Source organism: Dermacentor andersoni, chromosome 1 (genome assembly GCF_023375885.2).
Source record: "Dermacentor andersoni chromosome 1, qqDerAnde1_hic_scaffold, whole genome shotgun sequence".
In the NCBI taxonomy this organism is placed as follows: domain Eukaryota; kingdom Metazoa; phylum Arthropoda; class Arachnida; order Ixodida; family Ixodidae; genus Dermacentor; species Dermacentor andersoni.
In genome coordinates, this window is record NC_092814.1 from 85,891,630 (window position 1) to 85,919,340 (window position 27,711).

The 27,711-nt window shown below is 44.2% G+C and overlaps 1 protein-coding gene across 2 annotated transcripts in view; it reads right to left on the reverse strand.

Annotated features, from left to right (window-relative positions):
• Window positions 1–27,711, reverse strand: part of LOC126543767 (protein O-mannosyl-transferase Tmtc3-like) — a 397,442-nt gene that overhangs the window by 38,726 nt on the left and 331,005 nt on the right. For both annotated transcript variants that reach the window (XM_050190874.3, XM_055061695.2), the window contains 5 exons: window positions 18,545–18,660; window positions 12,269–12,411; window positions 4,413–4,665; window positions 3,113–3,264; window positions 2,082–2,165 (listed from right to left, as the gene is read on the reverse strand). In XM_050190874.3, the coding sequence (XP_050046831.2) occupies window positions 2,082–2,165; window positions 3,113–3,264; window positions 4,413–4,665; window positions 12,269–12,411; window positions 18,545–18,660 (748 nt within the window). The remainder of the gene's footprint in view (window positions 1–2,081; window positions 2,166–3,112; window positions 3,265–4,412; window positions 4,666–12,268; window positions 12,412–18,544; window positions 18,661–27,711) is intronic.

The window sequence follows — 27,711 nt, forward strand, 5'->3', positions numbered from 1 at the left end:
CTGACCGACTAAGACGGACAGTAAGGGCGCGTCTGTTCTGCGCAATAACAATAATAAAAAAATCCTACATAAAACCTCACCATATAATGTCGACTCATAGATATCTCTAAAGTACACCGACCTGTTCATGAAATAGCACGTTATCTTCAAGGGATTCTTCGATCTACTCAACTTTCCTTGATATAGCCATTCGGCATGTGTCCCTGGGCGTGTGCCCATTCTTGCCCAGTCCTCCACAATGGGAATGTGCCAATGTGACCCAAGAGGTACAGAATCCTTAAATGTATGTAGGTATGTGTTGTGTACTTTTTTGTGCACGCACCTGTCACTGCCATTCTTCCCTCGACAAGCATCATATACATCGCCTTCGTCTTCGTAACATGGCTTCGTATAGAGCTCGCATTCCTGGGGCCCTACAACGTAAAACTATTCCAATCTGCTTTTATTCCAGTCTCCTGACGTGAAACTTACGTAACCACCGACGCAAGCATCTGGCGGTAACCAGCAGCATTGTTTGAAGAGCCCAATCAAACGCGCTCTTTGTTTATAGGAGGTCGCTTTTGTTTGCTTTGAAAGCGAATAGCACTGCCTGCATTGCGCGGTTTTTCTTATCTAATTGGCTGACAAGTGGCGAAGAGCACGCTCAAGTCGAGAGGGTTTCGAAGGGGCCGAGCCAGCTCAGTGAAAGTAGATAACTGGATAATAAAGGTTGGTGCTGTGGACTGCGATTGGTGCGCTTCCCCTTACTTAGCTTGCGGTGGCTGGGCCGAAAATCGCAGCGGCGTGCAAGGGAAGGTTAAAAATGCCGCTAAAAGGGATCCTCAGCAAATAAGAGTAGGCAGAGCGATGTCGTATACGTGCCGAAAGGGATTGATAACGTTATTCTGCCACGCAAAAAATTTGTATTACGCGCAAATAAATCCATGCTCCTCGGCAGCTCCGAGTAGCCAGTGCCAGAGCGATTGGACGGCAGCCATCTTCTACTTCTTTCGAAACGGGACAGTCTCCGGCTATGTGGAAAAAATCAGATTTGTTCGTCAAATTGATGCATATTTAACACGTACACGTCAGTTTGAGGCGGCGAGTTCTCGCGGTTTTGTGACGTCGTGTGACAGGCAGACGAAGTAGGCGTGGCCCGAAAACTTTTGACCTATAGCAGAGCGCTAATTGTGAAAAAGGCGTCGAACCAGAAATAATGATCTTTCTTTAGTTCGGTCTAATTATGCATAATCAACGCGCACATATCATATCAGATGGGGCGTTTTCGCAGTTTTCGTGACGTCGCGTGACAGACAGGCGAAGTGAGGGTGGCCGTAAAATTTTTTGACCAACTGTGGATGGCTGATTGCAGAATTGGAATAGAAAAGTTTGGAATAGCGTTACGTTATAGCGACCCTGATCTTCCGTTTGAATTTTGGAATGAGTAGCATAATGCATAAACATAAAAACGGTATTATATTAAGGTTGTGACCTTTGTGGTAGAGAAACAAACATTCCATGCCATAACACGTTGCACATAGCATGAAACTAAACACAAGTGTACGCATCGCCGCTAGATTTATAGCATTTAATTAACCGCTTCACCAAAGCTTCGTTTCACATATATTACAACATGTCCGTTGTATCTGCACAGTCTTTGTTTCTGCAAAAACAACCATGACTTTTCCAAACATCGTAGCGGCAAGTGCGTTTGTGCTTAAATTGAGTTTTGTCCCCGTATCTAGTTAAAGCAATATAAACAGAACCGTGTGGGGACTGCCGCTAGATGATTAGCCTACGGCTAATTAAGATATATACCAATGTTTCATAACTTTAACAGATAAGAAAGATACAATTATCACAATACCGTTAAGTGATTCAACTCAAGGCAACAGAATGTTTTCAAAGAGGTACTTCGACGACGGAGGCTTGTACGTAGTACGGATAACTCATGGTAGAAGAAAGAATCGACTAAGGCATCCCGCTCCCTTTCACAATCAACGTTTTATCACAGAACACAAGGAAAATTGTTTTATAGAACAAACACACACAAGAATTCGTAGTGTCGAAAGTGTGACATATCAATTGAAGTGATAACTTACCAGTCATAGTTACGAAGAAACGTTTTTGTGAAGTGGGTAAGAAGCAATATGGTGACGCCCACTTTAAGCCAAGCTCCATGAAACCTGTAATACACAGGAATGAGACAATCATTGCTGTTTATAATATCCGACATAAAACGTTCGCTGAAGGAAAGACCGTTTGAATGAATGCATTCTTGGGTTTTACGTGCCAAAACCACGATTTGGTTATGAGGTACGCCGTAGTGGGGGACTCCGTTCTGATTTTGACCTCCAGGGGATCTCTAACGCGGCCCCAACGTATGGGACGCGAGCGTGTTTGCATTTCGCCCCCATCGAAATGCGGCAGACGCCGCCTACATTTGATCCCGCGACCTCGTGCTTAGCAGCGCAACACCACAACCACTAAGCCACCACGGCGGATGAAAAAACGTTTCAGATCAGGTCTCTTTCCATTGCACAACACTATTCAGAAACACGTATAACCGTGAATATTGCAATATGTTTACAAGCAAATTCGGACACAACATCTCGCATTTTTCTCCGGTTGATGTCGCCCTTGTACACGCACAAATTTAATCACGGAACATTTTTTTTAACATTATAGATTCAGTCAGAAAATTAAAAAAATGACAGTGTATGCAAAAAGCAGACGTGTGACAAAATATATACACTGCTTGACTAGTGTTTGGTGTTAGTTTGCGCGTTGCTATTAAATGTCCGGGTCAACAAAGGCGCAAAGAGCCCCCTAGTGAATCGTTTAACATATTTTCCCAACATACACTCCTTTCAGATTTCGCATAAATATTTAAGTTTTCTGGGAGAACACCTTATACTAATGCGAGGCGCCATATTGCAATAAGAAACATCTGTAAGGCAATATACGTAGATCGTGCGTAATGCGATAATAGAGCTTTACAAAGAAAACCTTAATAATAATAATAATAATAATAATAATAATAATAATAATTATTATTATTATTATTATTATTATTATTATTATTATTATTATTATTATTATTATTATTTACTAACAGGGTCGAATCGCTCACCTGTGCTGCTGCCAGAGGAGGCTGAAACCCTGTGCCACCAGGAGACAGAAACCTAGGCTTGGCAGGTAGAGCACCCGCTCAGCGATAACGAAGCCCACAGGATGCAGGAGATTGGACGCAGGTAGGTACGGTATGCAAGCCAAGGACAGACCCTGCACGATAGTTACAGATTCAAGAAATGGTACAAAATAGACGCATATATTCACGGCAGAGGGTCGAGTGGTTACGAACTAACAGTGCTACGGCGAACGATGCACAGGACGACGTCCTTCGTCAGCCTATCGAGGGATTCTTCCAGATTATACAATTACCGGAGCAAGTTATATTCGCCTTACAGCAAATTATATCAGACATTGTATCCATAGCTCGAGGCACAAAATATGTAGAAGTGCTGGATAAGCAGGATATTGTGATTCGTATATCTGTCCCGTACGATGAATAAACGCTTACGTTATCTACAAGCGCTAGCTCTACCTTGAGCGGAGAAGTTCGACGTCACATCAGTAACGCAATGCATGATCTGACCGTACGAGACGTGATCCCTGTCTTTGGCAATGGGCATTGTTTGATGTCTGACAAAGATCTACATAATGCGAGAACAGAGAGTTCCGGCGTGCTTTCGCGGTTTTCTGTAAGTTATCAAACCGCGACATAAACATACGAGTGCCAGTTTCGGAGGTTTACGCTGCGTTACACGCGGTCGCGTCCGCCAGGGCAAGCACTGACTGCCCGTACATGGCCTGCAAGACTCCGTATGCACCTGAATGGACGTGCACCGGTATAATGCAAGTGTGGAGATACGTACGAATGTCACCAAGAGCGTAAGACCAATGCCGAACATGGTAAGCCCGCACCATTTATTAGTAATCCGTGTTCTATTATCTACAGCGCAAATATCTTGTCGATGCGCACTGTTTGCAAGACGTTAATTAGGTAAGATATGCTGGTGGGGGACTTAAAGCTTCTGTGCTCTGGCAGATTCAGGGATCCGGCAGTGCACAGAAAATTTGCCCCAGCACATTTTACCAAAGCGCACCCCCCCCCCCCCCCCCCTTCTCTCGAGACATGCCGGTTGACAGTACTGAGCGTACAGCGAGCCCCCGCTCCCCCCTGGAGGCTACACTGGATTCGTTTCTAGTTATGTGCTTCTCGTCACGTACATTTCAACGGATATACGGGTCCATGGCACTTAGCCTCAGACGAGAATGGTTATAATCTATTTGAAATTTAAATTGCAAGCAAACAAATTTCCTACGCTCCACGTCATTTTCGCCCATGCCCGCTCTAACAATGGTCTCACCATAAGCAATGGCTTTCGGTGTTGCTCGTCAGCTCGGAGCGCTGCCCTGGTAGCCATCGCTAAGAAAAGGTAAAGGGCGATCGTTCCGAGGTTCCGCACGTCCGCCAGCGACGTCACTAGCGGCACTGTTCCCATTGTCCAATCACAGCAGAGATCACTAGGGAAGACTAGGAGCCAGGCGTTCAACGCTGTCAGATAGTTGTAGGTCAGCTGGCGCGACGGCGACGGGGCAACTGATGCCGGGTTGTCGAAACTGCAAAAGTATACACAAATATGTTTTCTTTCAGACATCTATAAGCAGTCGTTGGACGGTCTGATTGGCATATATCCATACATATATTTTCGCCTTAAAGTTGGAAAAATCATTCGAAGCCTTCGTGTCACGATTTGAATAGTTTGAATTTTGCGTTTGGAGCCTTTCATAGCAACACGTTAATTTTTGTTGGTAGTGTTTCCGCGTTGACAGCAGGGTTTGGTGTGCATACTCAATTTCAGCAAGCGCCTTCTGCCTTTTGCTCTCAGTGAATTAACGTCTTAAGCCTAGAATTTAACCTGAAACCTAGTGCCTTTTAGCGCGATGTCACGGGCCTGATGGCAGCGCAGCACTTATGCAATTACACCGTAGAGGCTGATGCAGTTGAGTTACGCTAATCAGTTCATTTAATTGGTCCTTCACCTTTTTGCAGATGAATATTGCTATACACGTGGGCAACCGTATGTTTTTTTTTGCATTCTTTCGCAGGATTCATTAACTTGGTAGTGAATATATAGATAAATATAATCGTATCTGTCCTGTGGCTATAAATGTCGCAAAAATAAAGCTAAGCAAATGTCTGCAACTCTACTCACCCATTCGCTACTCGACTAATGCGTAAACGCCAGACGAATTTTGCAATAGAGCAAATCGCAGCTCAACATTATTGAACTTTAGACGTGTTCTTCGATTTTCGCTTTATTTTTGTTGCACACGTTGTTTCTGTGCGCGCTTTACCTTTACTGACGTTTGGTTTGATGGTAAAACAGCTCGGCGCATTTATTTGATGCCGTAGAAACAAAAGGTCATCATTTTACCACTGAAGCAATACAAGAAATAAGAAAAAAAAACACCGAGACAAGATAAGTGGCTCAAAAGGCAGAATGTAATAGTGCTTGTGCATTTAACTTAACGATTTTCTTGAAAGGAAAGAACAATCAACGCACGCAAGACCTCTACTCAACTCAATAAGTGCAGATGCGGGCTTCGCTTTTTTTTTTTTTGCGTCTGCTCTCAATCATCGCCCCTGAGGTTGTTTCGGCTCAGCCGAAGGAATCTGTTCTGGTTGCTCAAACACCAAACCAGAGTTAAGGATCAAACGAAAGGCAGGTTATACAGCTTATGCTGCGGGCTATACTTTCCGTAATCAGGCAGCCGAAGAAAATGTGATGAAATATACAGTGATGATTCGGGTGTCCCTCTAGAGATTGTGGCCGTGCGCAGTTTTGCGCCGCTTGTGTACCGAGCGTAGCCAGCGTAGCGCGTGAACACATAGCGGAGCTCTGTTATAAAAAAAAAATTATGGGGTTTTACGTGCCAGAACCCCGATCTGATTATGAAGCGCGCGCCGTAGTGGGAGACTCCGGAAATTCGGACCACCACAGTTTCTTTGACGTGCACCTAAATCTAAGCACACGGGTGTTTTCGCATTTCGCCCCAATCTAAATGCGGCCGCCGTGGCCGGGATTTGATCCCGCGACCTCGTGCTTAGCAGACCAACACCGTCGGGCTCTGTTATCATTTCTGGGGGCGTTTGACAAAGGAATACATACATTCCAGGAAGCTCAACTAAGGATATTTTCTGTGTCTGCGAAAGGCTGAAGACTTCCTTTAAAACGCACATTGCGTTATATGATGTATACACTGCCTGCGAGAACAAACTACATATAAGTGAAGAGATTCCAGCGACAGCAATCAAATATTAAAATTGCACGTATTGGTGTCCGCTCCGTCTGGGGCTCCACTACATCAATAAATTTCAGGCAATACTTTTAAGCCACATAAGAGAGCTGTGATAGCGATTGAGAATTTGCCATTTGCTGAGTCAACAGAAAATTATTTTGTAAACATAGACTCGAGGAGCATTGAAGACGAGAATAAGAAACTCGCAAACTACTTGAGAAGGATTTTCAGGTGGGGGGGGGGGGGGGGGGGCTATGCCATAAAAATTCAATCGATCATCACCTACCATACAACACATGTACATATTTGAGATTACACGTTCGGATTGGATTTACTTGTTTACTTGCTCAGTATTACATGATGGCCAAGAGGAACTGCAGACGGTTGCGGTTGCAGCCAGTGCAAAAGATATTTCCAAGCAAAGGAATAGTCAATAGTGTCAGTAGTATATAGTAAAAATGGCTGCTTTATAATAATGAGCTACGATCTGGGGCGAGTATAACAACTCATAATAAACTGCAGCGTGACAGGAAGACAACGGACAGGAACGAAGTGAGCATACAGAGCGCAGACAACGACAACAGTTACAACAATGTTAGCTGAGGAATTCATGAGTAGAGGGCATGGAATTGCACTGGCAGGATGACGGGCTCGTACTTGATCCAGTTTATTGCGCAGGTTAGTCGTCGTTCTGACGTATACCCTCTCTGTTTCAAATCTGACGACCCGTTCATTGTTATGCTGGCCTGCCCAGGAGCACTACTTTAGCCATCACATGCTTTATATCTAATTATATGGGGTGACGTCAAGCAAAGCCCCGATGCTGATGATAAAGCTGTAATGAGTGAGCTGCTTAACTTGGTAAAAGAAACTAGCAAGCGTTGTGTTCGAATAGGATCGAATCACGTGAGGATGCCCCAAACGATCGCTGATCTTAAACTTGCACACCAGTCTGTGCCTACCGTCACCTCTGGCACTCAAGTGCATCTGCAAACAGTTGAAAGCCAGACCGCTGCTTTTGAAAATTGGCAAACAATGATGGCCGACGTGTGCAAGACACTTGGAAACGTAGAAGGTGAGTACTAGAAGGGAAACTTGGGCGAATTGGTGGTAATTCACGTCTCGAAAGTAACAGCGCTAAACAGACAAGGCCACAGGCAAAGAAAAACACGGAACTGGCGCAGACTCACAACTGAAGTTTATTTCGAGGTATGTGTCACATTTGTAAACACGGGCCGGCAGGGCTACAACTGAGTGACTGCACACCCTTGTAATTTTTTAACAATAACGCGCGAGCGCCGACCACACGACGTGTCAGTGGCCTTGCAGCGGTGAAGGGCACTCCTGAAGCGAACAGTGCAGCAGTACACATTCGAACTAGAGTTCGCCTTGCACGACCGCACGTAAAGTTGCCAATCCCGCCGTCCCTGGCCACTACAAGGCCGCGGACACGCCTTACCGTCGACGCTCGCGTGCTATTGTTAAAAAATTCCAAGGGTGTACATGCGCAGCAGGAGCCATCCTGGTGATGATGAGATGAGGCCTTAGCGCTTCGCAATCGCCTTGACGACGCAGAAGACCGTGCACGTCGCGATAACTTGCTTTTCCTTGGCATCCCTGACAACTTATCAGAAAATCAGACCAACAAACAGTTGTAATGCGGACATTGTTGTACTAACATAAACTTGGCTTTCCAATGATATACTAAGGTCTGAGTTAATAAAGGGAAAATGAGACATCCACCCAAACGTAGCTAAGGGCTACAAAGGAAACCCATACGGGTTCCTCGAAAGAAAAGCTTCGCAGTCGAAGCTTCTTTTTTTTTTTTTTTTCAACTGCGAAGCTTTTCTTTCGAGGAACCCCTATGGGTTTCCTTTGTAGCACTTAGCTACGTTTGGGCGGATCTCTCATTTTCCCTTCATTAATTACTTCTCTCCACCTTGCGGGTTTCCGCAGAATTATTACGTCTAAGATCTGAGTTATTCCAATGTAATAAAAAAAAATATACTATTTCGTTGCGATCGTAGCGGGATCAGGTGGTGGTGTTTTAATTGCGGCTTGTGAATCATTTCAATATATTGTCGTTCCTATTTGTTCAAACTTAGAAATAATATGGTGGTGTGTGACTGTTGAATATAGAAATTCATTTTTGAAGCGTGTTACCGGCCGCCGAACAGTAGCAACGATTTTCCTGAAAAGCTTCATGACTGTTTGAAACAAATATTTTGCAGTTTCCAGGCAAACCAATTTTGTTACTGAGTGATTTTAGTTTTCCATCCTTGTATTGACAACACTCTAGTAGTCTCTTTTCTGAACCAGCATCTGCTGAAGCTACTTCTCTTCTAAATGTCTGCTGTGACTTCGCACTATTGCAACTCGTCAAATTTCCAACTAACACGCGTAACACAGAAATCTTCGTCATTACTCGATTTGATACTGACGTCATCCCCTGAGATTGTCTCGCCTATAACTCACATTCTTGGTTTCAGTAACGATGACGTCCTGCACCTAAGCCTTAACTTTGCATTCCCTCAACGTGGAAAAGCAGAATCACAATGCGTATGAGGGATTATAACAAATGTAATTATGATGGCGTTAACACTGAACTTACTACTTTTCTTGATTTTTTGTCAGTGCAAACTAACCTGACGATTGGACATATGGGGAACCTATTCAGGAATAAAGCATTTCATCTTAACAAACACAGTCCAATAAAAACTGTCTAATTCTTCCAACGCCACCTGGTACAACCGATACTTGAAACGATTAACTAACAAAAAGGGCGCCTTTTTCGCACAGCTATAAGGTCCGCATGCGTGAATGAATGAGAACGGCGGCAAATCCTTACGTTTCCGCGCTTAAGGAAGCCAAATTTACTTTCTTAAATTTCACATGGCCGAAATTGACAAAAACCAATCCGAAACAGAAGAACTTCAGTGCGGCCTAGTTGGTGTTTACTGCATATCATATTGACGGCGCGTGTCATTTTTATGTTCTCTTCCGCTGTCCCCGTCTTTATTTGCGGTCAATATGATATGCAAGCCGAAACGTTCATGGAATATCGTTAAGAATGAGAGTAGCGCCCACCGACGCCGCTACGTGCGGACCCTAAAGGTCTGCACTGCAAAGGACGACGAAAATAAAGCTGGGCGGCGCGTGCTCGCGGCGCAAGCACGGCACGGACGCTCTAAGCACCTTCTACGCTGCTCCTCTGGTTCTGGCGCTCCACTACCGCTCCTCGGTTCACGACAAGATAACTGCATCCCTAATTAACCAATCAGGTGAAGCAGTTCCTAGACACCTCTGCGCCTCTTTACTTAATGACACATTCACCTTTTCGTTTACCGATTCTGTAATATGCGATCTTCCATTTTACTCTGGCACAAAGAACTTTCCAATGGATACCGTCATTTTTGACCCTTGTGATATAGGTAAAACCATTCGAAATAGAAAACGATCATCCTCGTGCGGCCCCGGTGGAATTAATTCGACGTTTCTCCAGAACACTGAACATGTTTCTTCCATTTTTCTCTATTGCATTTTCCTTAGATTAATTCATGACAGGCAAATGTGACAAGATTGGAAAACAAGCACGGTAAGGTGGTTCCGCTTCACAAGTCTGGCGACACGTATGACCCATGAAATTATCGTCAATATTACTTACGTCTGTGCCGCGTAAAACATTTGAGCACATCATTTTCACCCATTTGATAAGATACACCTTAGTTCAACTAACTTATTTCACCGTAGTCAACAGGGTTTTCGGAAATATCTTTCATGTGAGACCCAACTGGTTAGATTTACTAGTGGCTTGCATGCATTCCTTGACTCTGGGTTCCTAATTGACTGCATATTTTTGGACTTCTCGAAAGCTTTTGATGAGGTTCATGAACTACTAATACTTAATTAAGCCGTCTGAACATTGAACCGTTAATGCTCCACTGGTTTGAAAGCTTCTGTGCTAACAGAACTCAGGTCGTCGCTGTTAAAGATGCTAACTCACCTGTAGTGCCTGTAAGATCAGGTGTACCTCAGGGATCAGTTCTAGAACCCTTGCTATTTCTAATCTATATTGATTGACCTAAGGAAATATTCTCTTTGACTTCTTGCTGAAGACTGCATGATTTACCGAAAAATTTCTTCCGACACTGATACTACTAATCTCCTAACTGACCTTAGTAACATCATTACCTGGTGCAAATTGCGGAATATGGAATTGAGCATGGCCAAATGTAAATCAATGAAAATTTATCACAGTCGATTCCAATGTCCTACTTATTCCTCCACGGGATTTCAATAAATTCGGTAACTGCCTATAAGTACCTCGGAGTTCATATCACTACCAGCTTTTCTTCAAAACTGCATGTTGACTTGATCGTATCTAAAGCCAATCGCATGCTTGTTTTCTAAACAAAATTTCGCACTTTATTCAACAGCGCTATCCGTTATCATATCCCACAGTTCAGCCTTGATCTAATTTTTCCGCCCTGTATATTTCTTCACGCATCAAACACAGTAAAAGAGTAGGTATTAATACATGTCGCACAATGACTTGACTCTACTCATTCATCCCACAAATTTCGGAGAACTGGAATCACTTTACCGGATCAATCACTTTCATGCAAGAAGACATTGTTCGCTTTCGTGCATTATAAGCTAGTATTCCATAACCAGGAATTTCCTCTTATTACTTAATGTATTTCTAAATTCCACTAATTGACTCTGTAATGCCTTTGGGCATTGAGAGTACTAACTAATGGAATGAAAAGAAACTGATGAAATTTGTGTTGTAGGTACACACGAGCGATTTTTGGACAGTGTGCTAAAAATGACAGCTCGAAGCTACATATTATGCCGTTTATACTGGCAGTTCAATTATAGTTAGAAAGAACGAAGCTACAGAATATTTTATAAATAATTTCCAACAAATGCATTGTCATGTTGTTGTAGTGTCGGTGAAGAACACAGTAGCGAACCCCTCTTTATTGTACGGGTACCTCTTTGTTGGGCGAACCTGTGCCTCCCCCCTCCCCCCCAAAAAAAGTTGCAGTGACGTTTCACTTCGTGAACGCCGGTGACGCGCAAGCGTATTGGTGCTATAAAGCACACGAAGCTGTCGGCCATCGGTGTGCCCAGATGCCTAGACGGTCCGCATCGCAGATAGCTTTCAAGATAGGGCTAGCGCGGCCGCGCCATATACGCAGCAGCAGCTGCCGCAGTAAAACACCCCCCCCCCCCTCGCCGCACGCACAGGCAGACATGAACACATCACACTCGATAACTGCGGAAAATCGCTGTCAAAACGCTGGCGTGAGGAAGCGCGGCAGCAGCAGCGAGTGAAGTGACCTTCGTGCTGTCTGTCGCTTCAACGCAGACTGAGCGGCTAGAACACAGCAACGCACAAAGGTGTGCGCAGTCGGCGCATATAGACTCTGCCCCTAACGCAGATTACTTTCAAAATACGGCTCACGCGGTGCTACCGGAGCACAACGCCCCCCGTCCCCCTTCCCCCGGTGGGATGATGGCTTGCTTCCTTCCCTCTTTCCACTCCCTTGCGTGCGTGAGACTGAGCTGACATCGTCGGCTCACCCTGTATATATATATAATTGTTAGGTGTTTGGGAAACGGCAGAACGGTGGTTTATGAACTGCCGCATTTTCTTTTTAGTTATAGGACTTGTTCCATATTGTTCACGGTATTTCTTTATGAACTTGTCTTGTTTAGAGGTAACGCATTGCTGCTGCTTTTATGCCATCTTTTTCTGAGATACGTAGGTGCACCAGATGCCGTAGGTATTTAGTCAGCATAACAGACCGTTGGCAGGTGTTTGAAATTCTTTTATACCGCTCTTCCTTTAACAAGGTGATTCGCCAATCGCAAACAAAGATATAGAAATATGGTAAAGTGACGTAACACTCACCGGTTGAAGGCAGGCAGGTGGGGCCCATTGAAGTGAATGCGCGCCAGAACTGCTGCAGTTGCCAATGACGCCAACGTGAATACTCGGTAGAGGCTATCTTTCAGCGCCCCCCACGCAGTTGTCCACGACGAGCTCCAGGGATTCTATTAAAAGCCAACGGAAAGCATTCAGAAGTCGAAGATGTGCCAGCACAGAAATGAGTAAAGTACCAAAAGTTTGTTTTTGCCTCTATCTATTACCATTTGTCATCTATTAAGATTTCAAGCTTAAAATGTAATGCTGAATTTTATAATTTTGCCAAGAAAGCAAGCTTCATTTCGGGCTAGGTTTGAGCGCTGCACTTTATACGGGGCGATCATTTTTAACCTTCCCGTAATTTTTAAAAATCACCAGTGGCGGACAGCATGATTCTTGCCCTCGAGCTGGATTATTGGAAGAGGCGAACATTACTATAGCGCGAGAAATCGGAACACATATTCAACAAATGAAGACAAAATCACTAATTATCTTCTTAATTACTTACTCTACGGTACATATCATTATTTAGTAACTGTAGCCGGTGAGTTTGCAAGACGTATGCACTTGAAATGAATCTCCAGGATGACACCAGTTTTGAGATTTTATTTCCTAAGTGGTGGCACGAAATACATGGGTGTTCCAGTTACTCTTGTGCTTAAATGCACAAAAGAGAGCTTTGTTTAAAAAAATTAAATGGAACAACAGTGCATTTTTACGGCAAGTTTGATGGCGCATATCTCCAGACTGGTGTAATTCTGAAAATTCATGTAATTGAATATGTTTTGTAATCTAACCGGCTACAATACGCAAATTGGAACATGGTAAAGTAATTAAGAAGTTAAATAGCGCATTATAAAATTAGTTGAATATGTGTTTAGATGTGTCGTGAAAATTATGTCCGCTTCTCTGAATAATCCAGTTGAAGGACTAGAATTATGTGCTGACTGTTGGGCGTGTTGGTAATCCATACTCAAGGAAGAACGGCGCAAGCCAACAGGGATGAGAAAGAAACACGGACACGATTTAGAAGTACGGACTGTTGGGCGCGCGCGCGCGCACACACGCACACGCACACGCACGCGCACACGCACGCGCGCGCACACACACACACACACACACACACACACACACACACACACACACAGATATATATATATATATATATATATATTGTTGATTTATCTATAGCACATCTAGTGATGAAAGAAATATGCTATGAGTGCCGAATAAACGATACGAGAATACTTATAATGTGCATATGACTATTTATTTGCTCTTAAGTCCTCGCTGTATAGTTTCTTCATTATTTTTTTTCTTCAAGTTGAGTATTTTGTCTTGGTCACTCTCCGACATTTGCCGATTAATGCTTTTCTGGTGACTATCCACAAGCTAAGCTCAGAACAAATATCTGGAGCGTCGAAGATGTTAATCATCTTTGTTACGTGTTGAACTTGGGCTTCGCCTCACATGTAGTTTTGCAAAGGCAAAGCACGCTTCGCAGTAAGATAGGGGTCAACAACAACAACAAAAGGTTTTAATTAGGATGAAGTGACAGTGATAGCTAGCTAAATATTACGCGAGATACCACTTTCAGGAAAGGTTTGTAGCAGCGCGTGAACAATCTATGTATTGGTGTAGGTCTGAAGTCTGGCTTTAAATGTAGTCACCCAATGAATTACAGGGCACTTTGTTTCGTGTCTAGCTTAACAGAATGGTTAATGTAATTTTACGCCTAAATGCTGCACAATGGGACACGGACACGCTGAAGAACAGGGATACGGATTGACTTTTACTACCTGCGACTCTAACGCTAAATTTATGTTCCCGAGCGTGTTTCCATGTATCCCGGCTCCGTGAGAATTCGGCTACCGCGGCGACGAATCCACGCCGAGTCTTCGGGCTCAGCGGCACAGCGTCATCGTCACTGAGCCACCACAGCGATTTCACGCTCCTGTCTGAGGCCAGAAACCACGGGCAGTCGATAGGCGTGAATCCGTTCTATGTGCAAGACAGGGTGCGGATTATCAAGTGAACCTGAGCCCATTGGGGAGGTGTGCAAAAAGCTTGGTTCAAACTCTGAACTACCGTGCGGCTGGCTGGTTACCCCGCTTGTAATTTCGAGCAATCATTTTCGTTGCTTACGTTTTTTTTGAAATATTTGTCAATATTTTTTTTTCAATTATTGAGAAACGCGGAAATTTTGAAGCAGCTGCAGGGTATTTCTTTATTGTTGCGTGCCTTAGTAACCTACTGTAGTTAATAGAAAAAACAACAACCAGAAGCTATAATAATGCCGTTCTCGTGCGTAAGAATGAAAGGAATTGTAACGGAGCTTCTATAGAAATACATGACGGTGATTACAATTCCACGTGTAGAGCTGGGTAATAGAGCTCCGAATAGAGCTCCGTAAGGTTTATACTTGCATAATGTGGAACTTGTTTGGAAGCGCGAAGACATGACACGGAAGGTCCTTGCGCGGAATGTCGCGTGATGTTAGCGAGATCGAATAAGTCCAGCTCGCGTTCTTGAATTTTGTATACGCAGCAGAATGGGTCCTAGCTCACTTTTGACATGGGCTTGAGGACACGCTAGAGGACACGTGCTTGAGACTTGACATGTGCAATTAATCAATGGCCTGGATGAGTTCTGCTTTAAAAAATAATATCTTATCGTTTACAGATTCAGTACAATGCCTACTTGTTTCATTTGACATACGACGTAGATTTGGTTCCATGGCGCAACTGTACAATACATTGTCGAACGATTACGCTGCTCAGCCTCCCGCCACCTCGACAACCTAATTTATTTCAACAATGCACGTGCTTCAACGGCGGCACTAGGGCTATTCAAGAAAGTGTCCCACTGGAAACAAGAGCTTACGAAGCCAATTGCGATAATTGCAAAGAGTGGGGTACGCTCACTGCTCGGTGTTGAGGTCGCAAGTCGGTGAATGTACCGCGATTTCACTATTGAAATGCTGATTACGTACCTTACGTACAAGCACAGACGACAAAGCACTGTCGCTTGTGTTTATTATCTATTTGTCCCCGTCCTTCGCGCTGTTACAACTTGGAAATGTACCAACCAGCCAGCGTCTATGCCATTGCTCAGAATTAATAGACGGGGACAGTATTGCAACGGCTGCTGAATATCAACGTTATTAACACAAGTCCATGTTTCTGTATAGAAATTACATTGTAATATACGAATTTGGTAAATTTGTGAATTTGCCATGTTCAGAAATAAATCATTATTATACAAAGTACTGAAATTGCTTTGTTGCTCCTTCTGTCGCTAAAGTCTCTACATTCCTTTGTGAGCTTAGACTTGTCTATTGATGTGCAGCTATGAATTGATCTGCAGCCATACCATATTTATTCCTTTAAAAGCTATCAGACTATCGCATATTTTCTGTACTAGCTGCAATCCGAGGAGGAAGCCACAAAAGCAAGCGTAGCCTAACCAAATGATTGTTCTTTCATTTTCATCGGTGTGAATTAGCAGCTCACTGTAGTGTTACTGGGTTCGCGTAGTCATCTTGACTACCATTTCCTCAACGCTCCACAGCTCGTCCGAAAAAAAAACACACACACACACACACACTAGCAGTTTAGTTGAAAACGGTTAGCAAGGACCCAGTTGCAAAATAAAAACGCAAGTAGGTAACATCAATAAAGCCAAGAAAAAACAAACAGCATGTTTCCCAATTTCCAAAAGTCGAGCCGTGCATTTCTTATATCTGTGTGAGCCAGTCATATCGCATTGACGCACCCGGATATTGACAGCTATATGAAGAGCCTCTTGCTGCTTAGACTTCATCGTGACCTGTTGTGCCCGAGAAAAAGAGAAACACCTTGCGTGTCTCCGTTTTCATTTTCATAGAGCCGGACAAAATACATCGCCGTGAGAGAGGTACCAGCGGAAAATATGACCACGCGGAAGGAGCCAGGAAAGAGGGCCCAGAGGGTGGGAGGAGGCGGGTAAAAACGAAACACAAACCGCAGCGGTGCCGTTGCCCTCCCGGAGGCGTCGCGAGTGGCACAAGGAGGAAAGATGACTTTTGTTTAGAAATTTCTGCGTGAATCACGTGGCCGACGCGCGGTGCAATCGATCGGCGGGACGCGTCGCGGCACGAACACTTTCGCTGCGCCGAGCGCAAATGTTTGCGAGTAGTCTGTCCATCGAGCGGCGCCGATAATGGTATTTGTCACGCGTCAAGCGAAGCAGCCAACTGCGCCGGGGGCCCCGCTGGATAAAGCACGCTCTCGAACGCTCTTGCCTCCGGCGTCCGACCCCGAAAAACAAGATCAACACCGAGATGGGCACAGCTGACGAACGCAAACAACGGGAGAAAACGGCACCGAACGCGCGGTCGAGGCGAGGGAAGGGGTGCAAAGGTAAACAGATAGCGGGTGAGATAGATGCAGGAGTGGGAGTATCAAGGCGCCGTCCTCCGAGGGGGGGGGGGGGGGGCGAATCGCGTCCGTCTTCCGCCTCGATACTCCATGGACTTGGTGGCACCTGGCAGAGCGCTCGGGACCGCTTCGCGCAGCTGGTGGGAAGCTCTTTGCACACGGTGGCAGCGGCGGCTGGCAAATGCGCTGCCCACATGTCTCGCCCTCGGCAATTTTTGAGCACGTGAAAAGAAACTGCGCGCACACATATACATGAAAGTTACAGCACATCACCCCCTCACTTACTCAGTTACTCGTCTCCCCTCACTCATTCGCTCAATCAATCAATCAATCAATCAATCAATCAATCAATCAATCAATCATGTCTCTTCATTTTATTTATCGCTTGCTACGACCATGCAAAATGAGTCGGTGGTAAATGAGTTGCTTTATTTTTTAAGCCATCGACTCTAAATAAAGTGCGACGAGATAAGGTGCTTTCTTCCTTTGCGCTTTCGCTCCTTCGCGAGAAATCGCAGGTCAGTACAAAACCTCGCAACCAGAATTGTGCTACGAAGGTCCCTTCGAAGGTAACGGCTCATATTAACAACAACGACATACAGGGTGCTCCAGTATGAAAGTGGACAGCTGATAGGCATTTTGGCTTCGAGGCAGCAGATTGGTGACTAAATGAAGCCTGTGACACTTAATGACGGCTTCCCCTAGTGATTTATACCGTATGCTCATCTGCCAATGTAAAGGTTTTCTACGAATGGCATGCTTTCTAGCATTTTATTCGCTTTACTTCATTAACTTGTTTGACTTTATCTTGACAAAGCTGACCACGCACACACACGTGTGGTAAATCAATAAATTCGATATTTTTTTACAGAGAGCCAACAAAACAAGGGCAAAAAAGAAATGCGTGTCAACCAATGTCGACGCGAAAGAAGACAGGGTCGACGTACATGGTATATGTTTCTATATATACTTACTGAATTTGGGTCATTGAAGATGATGCAATGTTGTATAACTGCATAGTTTTTTTGCTTTATTCGCATTATTTTATTCGTTCGATTGTCATCCTTTACATTTTTTCGGACACTTTATTTATTTTATTCATGCACAACCTTCTCATTCGCTTTTTCCTTCTTCTTCTTCTCTTCTTCCTCTTCTTTTTACGCGCATGTACATTGGTATTCTCTCTTTCGTGCCGAATATGGTTAAGACGACTTCTTTTTTTATTTTTGTCCAAGAGGCCCTGTGCATCCCGGAGGTAGTGCAGTCTGTGGTGCCCTGTGGTTATTTTTCAACTAGACTGGCGCTGATTACGCCCGCACCGTTAACTTTACAGACTTTGCGACAGTTTCTCGCTTCTTGTCTCGTTGAGATTCACATTTTGATACCTTTTGCGACTCTCGCTATGACGCTCTGGAGGCGTGAAAGGGCCGTTTTTTTTTTTACCAAGAGGCCAGATGGATACGCAGGTCCCACGTAAGTCAAACCCGTACGAAGTAACCCAGAAAAACCTTATCTTCTAAAATAAACACAAAGCAAATTGGTTCCGATGGCTCAAGGTCTTCTTCGTTCCCAAGAGCAAAAGTCTAATTAACTTACACTGTTGGTCAATCGGCTAAGCCTTACCTACCAGGCAGTGTGCTTCGTTAGTCGCTAGCCTAACCGCTGGATCAGTTGGTGCTGAGCTTGCTACGGAACAGTGCTGTTGAGACCCTTTTGTCGGCAAGTAGTTGGAAGGTACCTTACTGTTATGCGAGCACACAAAGCGAGCAAACTACTGCCATTCAAGCACCCAAGGATACCGTGACAAAAAGCCATGCAATAACACAAGTTATAGCGCACTCACAGCACATGAAGCAAGCTCGTAGATGCAGCAGACTGCAAGAACTGTGATGCCTTGCTCCTTGCAAAGCATCGCCGCCGTTGCCAGAGCGAACGTAGTTAGGCAACGCCTCCAGTGACCTGCAAAAATGAAAAAAGATTACCCCAGTCGTTGTTAGTTTGATTTTCTTGTAGCGCAGAACGTAGGCTTCATGAAATGACTAAGAGGACTTCGAAAATGTTTTCAAAGTTTTTTTAAATGTTATTACCACGAATAGATCAAGTACGCTGTACATATCGATTTCCATAGTCAAAGGTAGAGGTCCCTCCCCAGTCTTTGACTATGGGACCTCCTAGAGTTACCGTTTCTGTAAAACATTTCAAGCGCATCAATAAACTGAAACTGAAACTTACGCCGACCAAAAAATAAAAAGAAAGGAAAACAAGACGTTTCGGCTCCCATACTGGGACCTTGTTCAAATCGAAAGCAAAGTTTCATTGTAAACAATGTATCCGTATGGGAGCCTAAAGGTGTTGTTTTCTTTTCTTTCTATGTGTTTGTTCGACGACGATCCGTTTTACCTTTCTCTATGAGCAATCCCGATCAGACGACTTTCCGTCGAACACATGACTTCATCTCGATTTCCAATTAAAGCAATGTTTACGCTACGCGCTTCGCATAGGTTTTCCCTCTCGCAGTATTCACGTCTATCTCCACTGATAACGGTAATAGCCTCAAGTGTCGGCTTGCTTAGCTGTATCAGACCAAGCGTCCCTCAAGGGGAAGTTGTACACGCTGTATACACGCGCCAACCAGCTGCCTTCGCTTATTTTAGCGTGGGCGCGTGCGCTGTTTGCGTGTTTATGTGATCGCTATGTATACCGTGATTCTGACCTTGCTCCCAGAGTAGTTTGCCAGGCCGTCAGCTAGGCTCACATTTTTTTTATATTAACCCCTGAAGTCCTGAATTATGATGGACTGCCAATAAATGCGTCAAAGTTACACAATTTTATTAATTACTCATTGTTTCATGGTTGATGCGGTTTAAAAAGCGTTGAAGACTTCCCTGAATAAAAATCAAGGGAGTAGTATTACATGCTTCGTGTTCGTACGATGCGCTTCGCCACTACTTCTAATCATACAGTAATAAAATATTTATCTAGTGCACATACATTCCTGTGGTGCTTTTCTTTTTTTTAGTATAACAGACTGGTCGACTCAAAGCGCACGAAAACGAGTTAGTCGTTGGCTGCAAGCAGTACGAGATGGTAAAAACGGGTCTCTCGCCATCGCTAAGGGAGCGGAGCACGTCGAGTGTCCCGTCAAACAGGCCTTTACCAAAGTGATCTCGTGTGCCACAGCGCGCTGAACTGAAGTGGAGCCACATTGCGTGCAAGGGCGTTAATTTACCCCCAGCGCAATATCAGGACCTTTTTCTTGCCACCGCTAGATAGAATTGGCAAAAGCAAGTCACGTGACTGAGAAGGTAATAATAATAATAATAATAATAATAATAATAATAATAATAATAATAATCGCATCTCGCTACCTCTCCTCGTTGTCCCTATTCTTGTGCGCGTATGCTTGCGTCTTAACAATCAAGGCGCTCATGCCGCTTTGTTCGCAAGCGCTTGCGCCACCTTGCTGGCCATTACACGGACTTTGCGCCCATCCCATTCTACTTTCGTATGTCACCGCAGTACGCTGCTCGTATGGTTTCAAGGCCGTTCCTGTACGGTGCTGTGCGTGCTATCTGCGCGCGCGCGTGCTCATCGATTGCACTCCTAGTCGTCTTGTGCGTGGGCTTGTGCAGTGGGCAGCGCCGGTGTCGTCTTTTACGCACGGCCCTTCCCGGCTCTGTGCACGTGTGTCGCCTGACCTCGCAAGTCGCTGCTTCTACCTCGCGGACGCGTTAACGACGTGCCCTCGGCGCTCGTCCATGAGGACTCCAGAAAAGACCCCGTAAATGAGAACTTCATTAACTTAATACGAGCATCCCCCCGCCCGCAAATAAAGCTTTTTGTGCACACCTTAAGATAGGGCTTCAATTCTGAAAACACGCACGACGCATTGTGCGCACGTAGAGAGGGGAGGCGGAGGCAAGGGGGGGGGGGGCGGGAAGTGTTATTGTAGTGGAATATAACATAGGATACCGGGTTTAAAAGTTAATTCCTTTGCGATTCAGGAATCGGTATTCGTGGTACTTTGTTGTGTCTAAATGTACAATACGATACCTTAGCTGATTCGCTGATTGCAAGTCAAATTCCCCGATCGCATTTACCGGCCCCTTCATGCGCGTGCACAAGTGTGTGCGCGCGTGCATGTGTCCAATGCCGGTGTAGTTGAACTTTCCAAGCCTTGGGGCATGTCTCACGTCAAAGAGAATTTGACATTCCTCTGAATTATGAGACAAATCTCCAACTAACACAACATTTCCCCATCGTAACTCGAAAACTCCTACGGCCATCAAATTTGCTAAGCCACCAGTTTCGCAAATTATAGAAGAAATGGTGCACACGGGCGCTTGAGTCGCGGAACGCACGCACGCACGCACGCACGCACGCACGCACACGCACACGCACGCACGCACGCACGCACGCACGCACGCACGCACGCACGCACGCACGCACGCACACACACACACACACACACACACACACACACACACACACACACACACACACACACACACACAAAACTAGCGGTGTGCGAATTGTGATTTCTGAGACCGAATCGAATAATGAACAGCCGTTATCACACTTAATACAAAACGATGTTCACATCCCAGTATTCTTGAAGTTAGCAAGTTTCTTTCGTCGGTGTCCCATTTTGTAGAACTAACGCTTTCTTCCAGTCATTTATACCTCGTACAGCAGCAGAGTGGAATCACCTTCCCGCACTGACAGCCACCATCAAAGATTACCAGCTTTTCAAGAACGCCTTAGCTAATATTGTATGAGTAGACACACTTGTTAACTTTTATTGCAATATTCCTATTCCTTGTATCACATTTCCTATTTTTTCTTGTTTTGTATGCCTGTAACCACTCCCCTCTCCAATGCCAATGGCCCTGAGGGTACATGAAATAAATAATAAATAAATAAACATAGTACGTTATGAAGCGTTGTTTATTAAAATTACAAGTGGAGCATTAGAAGCAAACAAGTAGTTGCTTCGCATGCACAGGACTCTTTACAGAGTGAGAGTGATCGCTCTACAGCCTGTAAAGTACGGCTATCTATGCAACGTAGCCCGCTCTACTGCGCCAGTTCTCATGTTTTATATCTATACTATGCTCGCGGGGGTGAAGATTTACCGTACTTTTGCTCCAATTTTATGTCTATCTGGGCGCAGCTGATGTTTTGAAATATTCAAAAAGTGCTCTAAACATATTCGAATGTACGAATAGTGACTATTCGATTCGTATTCAAAAGTTTCGGACATTCGCACACCTCTAGAAACAACATCGCGTCTATTAAATGATACATCATGTATTTACCGTACGTGTCAGGGGGTTCCTCGGTTACAGATGCATTACATTGGATGGCTGAGTCACTCGACATACAGAAAATGGTCAATAGACGATATGTCACGTGACGTGGCCTTGGAACTCGTCTGCATATTTAGTAAAAGAGGCTTGTGGCTCAAGGACGATTTGAATGTAATATCACGGCTTGGAGTCAATGTACTAATTATGCAGTGCGCTTGTGTGGAGCTGATGTAAGTAGGGATCTTTGAAATTATGTTATGTATCGCTAGTGTGTCAAAGTGCGTATTGTGAGTGTAATAAAAAAAAACAGATATACATATAACGCTAAATAACTTGGGCTCCTTCTTGTTCAATTAAGACGTTACTGCAGTTAAAAACATGGAATCGTAGGAAGCTGTACCGAATAACTAGATTAATTGGGCAAAATTTTGATTATCATTAGACGGTCTGCCCACATTCATACACTTAGCATTGTTTTATGTATGCCCCATTCTGAAAAATAAAGAAGAAGAAATAAAAAGAAGAAATAGAAGGCAGACGTAAGCACGGAAAAACGTGCTTGAAGAAAATAAAGGTTGTGAGTACTTGACCGCTATCGATTCAAGGGGCGCTCGGCATGTGAAAAAGAGACGCGCGTTTTATAATACCTATCTGCAGAGCATTGAGAAAAAAGTAGCAAAGAATGTGCTGTCCAATCCATGCACAAAAATTTGGCGAGAACAGAATAGAAGGAGACTGATAATAAATTGGAATGCAAGAACAAACTGGGAGACAATAATAAATGACCAATTGAGTACACTAAGCTAGTTATAGTTCATAAATTTGGACTACGAAATGCAATATTTCTCTAAATTTCCGCCTCCCAAAGCTAGTGGAATAAAGTGCTACGAAAAATCTCACATCGCACAATAAAAACCATACGGTATTGCATGTATTCATTATAGATGTAATACCAGATGTGCTTGTTGAATGATTGCACGCGCAACAAAACCCTTTTGTAATGACCCAAACTTTTATTTGTGACATGTTCAACCATTTTACACTTGTGTAAATAAATAAACATCGTGCTCGCACAGCCAACGAAGCTCCGGCGAAAACTGTTCATCAAAGAAGCGTTTCACAAGAGATAACACTGCTCTCATTAAGGCTGAGAATGATGTTACGGGAAGGAAGAAGCGTTCGTCTATTTACAGGTGGCTTTTAATGGCTGAGCCAACAAGCGTAGAGCATCGATACTGCTAAACACTTCTTCGTCGTCTCTAAGACCACCATCAGCGTCGTCTTCTTTCCACATTACCGACTGTGACACGGCCTAAGGCGAGGAATAAGTAATGAACATGCGTTCGAGTGACCTTTTCTCAAACAAAAAAAAGACGGGGAATGCGGGAGATGGAGATTCAAGACGATGAGCAAAGCGTGAACAAGGTGAATGCAGGAGCCAACGTTTCGACAAATGGACTTGTCTTCTTCAAGGCGACGTATGCTTTCCTCGCCACAGTATATATAGGTGGGGTTCTTCTGAAGGGGAGAGGGTGTGAGGCGGGAGGATGCGGAAACGAGGGAAAATGTGTTAGCGTGTCGAATTGAGAGTAAAGGAACGCTGTGTACAAGGTCAAAGCCAGGGCACCCCCCCCCCCCCCCACCCCACCCCACCCCTGGCTTCAAGCTACAAGGTCAAAGCCCTGACTTTGACCTTGTACACAGCGTTCCTTCACTCTCAATTCGACGCGCAAACAAATTTTCCCTCGTTTCCGCATCCTCCCGCCTCACACCCTCTTTCCTTCAGAAGAACCCCACCTATATATACTGTGGCGAGGAAAGCATACGTCGCCTTGAAGAAGACAAGTCCACTTGTCGAAACGTTGGCTCCTGCATTCACCTTGTTCACGTTTTGCTCATCGTCTTTTCTCAAACAATTATTCAAAACACGCGTGGTACTGCGTCAAAAACGCCCAACAGCGCGCCATGCTTTACAGCAGATGCTCCATCGTCGGTATTTGTTGGGCCTCGATTGATTGCTAAGCACCAACATGAAGCAATGCTCCGCTCTTTGTGCTCCACTTGAAAGCAAAGTCAACTCTGGTCGTTGCACGATGGGCTCCACTTTTCGGTTCCAGTTGTTAGCCTGCTTACAGAGCTAGCTCTGGCCAGAAGTAGACGTAAGCCAGCCTTTCAACAGAGTTTTGCTTGCTTCTTTCTTTTTTTCTTGTTTTACTTTTTGAACGCCGCCATTACCTCTTCGTGCGCTCATTAGGGCACCCGGAAGAACTTGTTGTGAGACGACTGAGACTAACCAGGAAAAAGGCTTGTTTTCGCTTACTAACTCAAACTCGGCCAACTGTGTTTTGTGCAGTTAGAGCAGCGCACAATGAGCTGCCACGAACGCACAGAGCTGTGCTTTTCGTTTCTACTTGTCTTTATGAGAAAAACCTTCTGCAAGAAGTGCTGGGTAGAAGATCGTGACTTCTAATTACGATAGTTGAGGCGACCTTTATATTTATTTTTTATTTGCTTCTTCATACTGTCAACCCTTTGGCACGGTTACTACAGCAGTGGGGTTTCGAAAATAGAATACGCAGACGCAACAATAATTGGCACGAGCAAGAAAACAGTTGGCTAAAGTGCAAAAACTGCCGTTGTTGAACGTGGCTAAACCAAGTTTGTCGGGCGGTTTTGCTTGCTTTGGGAGAGGACACAGACGCTGCTCGGCGCCGTCAGCAACTGCCGCATCTACAACTGCACCACACGACAACACACAGACGCTGCTGGGCGCGGCAGCAGCAGCGAGCGAATTGTCCTTCATGCGGCGTCTCGCTTCAACGCCAACTACGCGCCGAAAGCACAGCGCATACAAAGCTACCAGCACTTGGCGCACTTCGTACACATCACAGATGGCTTTCAAGATATGGGCGCCCACGTGGTGTACGCAGCAGCCGCCGGTAGTGGCAGCCTAAGTCTCAGTTTGACCTTGGCTGAGCTTGAAGGTGACATTTACGGAACCAGGCGTTTTCTGGGTTTGTACCTGGAGCATCAGAACTATCGCTCTAAAAAATATAAAGAGTAAAAAAATAAGAGAGGAAGCAAGAGAAGGCATCCACAATGCATAGTGCAAATATAAGCATAGCAGCTCACACAATACACACATAAGCTACTATCTGAATTAGAGAATAAATACAATACATAATAACTTTGATGCATAAGTAAACTAAGAGATAAAAATGCCGCACGCATACGACTGATTTTCGTGTTCTTATCGGATGTAAAGTAGCAGGCTCATACCTAAGGTAACGAGTAGCATCTTTTGTTGTGCTCAAGTTTTTTTTTTTCAAAAACAACATGATTGAGCGTTTTGTGTCTCGCGACGCTGTACTCTGCACAAACGTTGCCCGCCATTAGGTAATAAGTTGCACCATCTTCCTAGAATTATTGCGAAAAAAAAAGGTCAAATGAAAAGGGAAATTCATCACTGGTGCGCCTAAATGCGTGCTCAGATGTGAAAAGTACATGCGTGAAAAAAAAAAGTGATGTGAGAAGCGCCGAAGACAATCTTCGGAAAGTCTATTACCTGCATGCTCACCTTGCACGTAAGCAAGTTTTGCTTTTGGACAGTTTCATTGTACACAGGTCAGCCATAAATGCAGTGTCTGTAGTGTCTAGCTAAATCTAAACACTACAGAAGTACTTTCACGCCTTTCTCGACACATGTAACAGACGGAACGCGACCATGAAGAAGAAAAACGCTCCACTCACAGTTCACTCACTCAACCTTGCAGAAAATTGCGCAAAGGTAACGTGTAAAGTTCCTCAACAGCAATACTGCAGCTGTGACCTGGCACCTTTGTACTTTAGTCGTATATGATTCAAACATGCCCTCCTATAAGATACGTTACAGGCAATGCAGGCAACAGGGCGTAACTAACTCCAGAAGGTGAAAACGAAATTGCACAACCGGAAAAAAAATTTCTAATTACCAGAACGGTAAAAAAGGTATGTGTAAAGAAAATGAAACTGTAAGGAAAAATTAAGAGAAGCCTCCAGCGTAAGTTGAGCGCGAAGAATAAGGCAAACTAGGGACTAAATTTTTTTTTAGTTTAAACTATATGAAGCAGCCACTAGACAATGAAGCCAGGCAAATCATATATAAGCTAAATTAGCCATTATTTTTAATTTAAATGTAGAAATAACAATAAAAATTGAAATGAACGTGTACAGAAACACGATTTTCTACAGTCGGGAGCCGAACCCACGTCTTCAGCATTATGCATGCGATGGCCTATCATTCAGCTCCTGCGGCGGCTCTCCTCTCGTCTGTTTTCTCAGGTATTTGTGCATGTGTGCTTGATCTAGCCCTCAAAGTGGTAGTCAGTGCCACTCACGGTCATGGCGACGGATGTGGAACATAGTTTAGCCGCAGGCGTCAGGTATTACGTGATCTTAGGAGCATGCAACTGGCAACTCGTATACTATAGATTATGGCATCAAATCTGTCAAATATCTAAGAATCAGCGAGAAGAATAAGGGTAATCGAGGACCTTGGATTTTGGTTAGTAGGCGCATTTGCTTTTACCAACGGAGAATTGCCATTCGGAAAAAAGAATGAAAAAAAAAAACAGCCATAACAAAAACAAAAAATCATCTGCTCATTCCTTCGGAAGCTCGGCCAATAGAAGTCGCTTTTCTTTTGTTGAAGAGACAAAACCTCTAGGTGGAAAAATTTTTACTACCAGTGGACAAACTAATAAGCAAAGACGGCATCTATTTACCGATATGAAATTGAAGCAATGAAAAAAAAACACATAAACCCAGCTGGCACAGAAATAATCATAGGCCTGGCTTTCAGTCTAAATAATTTTTCGCTGGCATACTTCTCCCAGTATCTCTTTCTTCTTTTTTGGGGTGAGAATCAATGCCCTTCATGGGGTGAGTCATTCGTCATATTGGACATATAGTGAAGGCGGCCGGTCACTCACAAACAGCTCTTACAGAGAAAACCTTCGTGAATTCGATCCTGGAATATTGTGTGCTGAGTAGCGTAGAAAAAAGCAAAAAATGCTGAAGCTTTCGCAATTGCTAGAGTGATAACGAAAAAAAAAGCACGAACCAACAGAAAACGCTATCAAAGAAAACGAGTGAATTGTCTGTTTTGTAGAACAGCGTGTATTATGTTGTAATGCTCACAGTTGCACATTCTTTGTATTCCATTTCTTTGTATTTTTCTCCTTTTTTGCTTTTGTACTAATAGCATAAAATGGCTGTCGACTGTATCCTGTGAAGGTTACTTTGAATAAATCTGTGAAGACATTTTCGCTGTTTTGCTTAAACTGCACAGTACACTGCGTTTATTGTGCGTTTCAGACGTCTTCATTTAATGTGATTGTCGAATGCATGTCATGTGAATAAAGTATCCTTCAGAAAATTATTCTGATCCAGTTGCAGTCCGGAGTCTTTCATATGTTAAAGCGCTCCCAGGTATTCCATATTCAATTATCTATAATCTCACTGAAAGTTCCACTACAGGTATAAAAAAAGGAAGAAAATGCGCGCGCACACACACACACACACACACACACACACACACACACACACACACACACACACACACACACACACACACACACACACACACACACACACACACACACACACACACACACACACACGCACGCACGCACGCACGCACGCACGCACACACGCACGCACG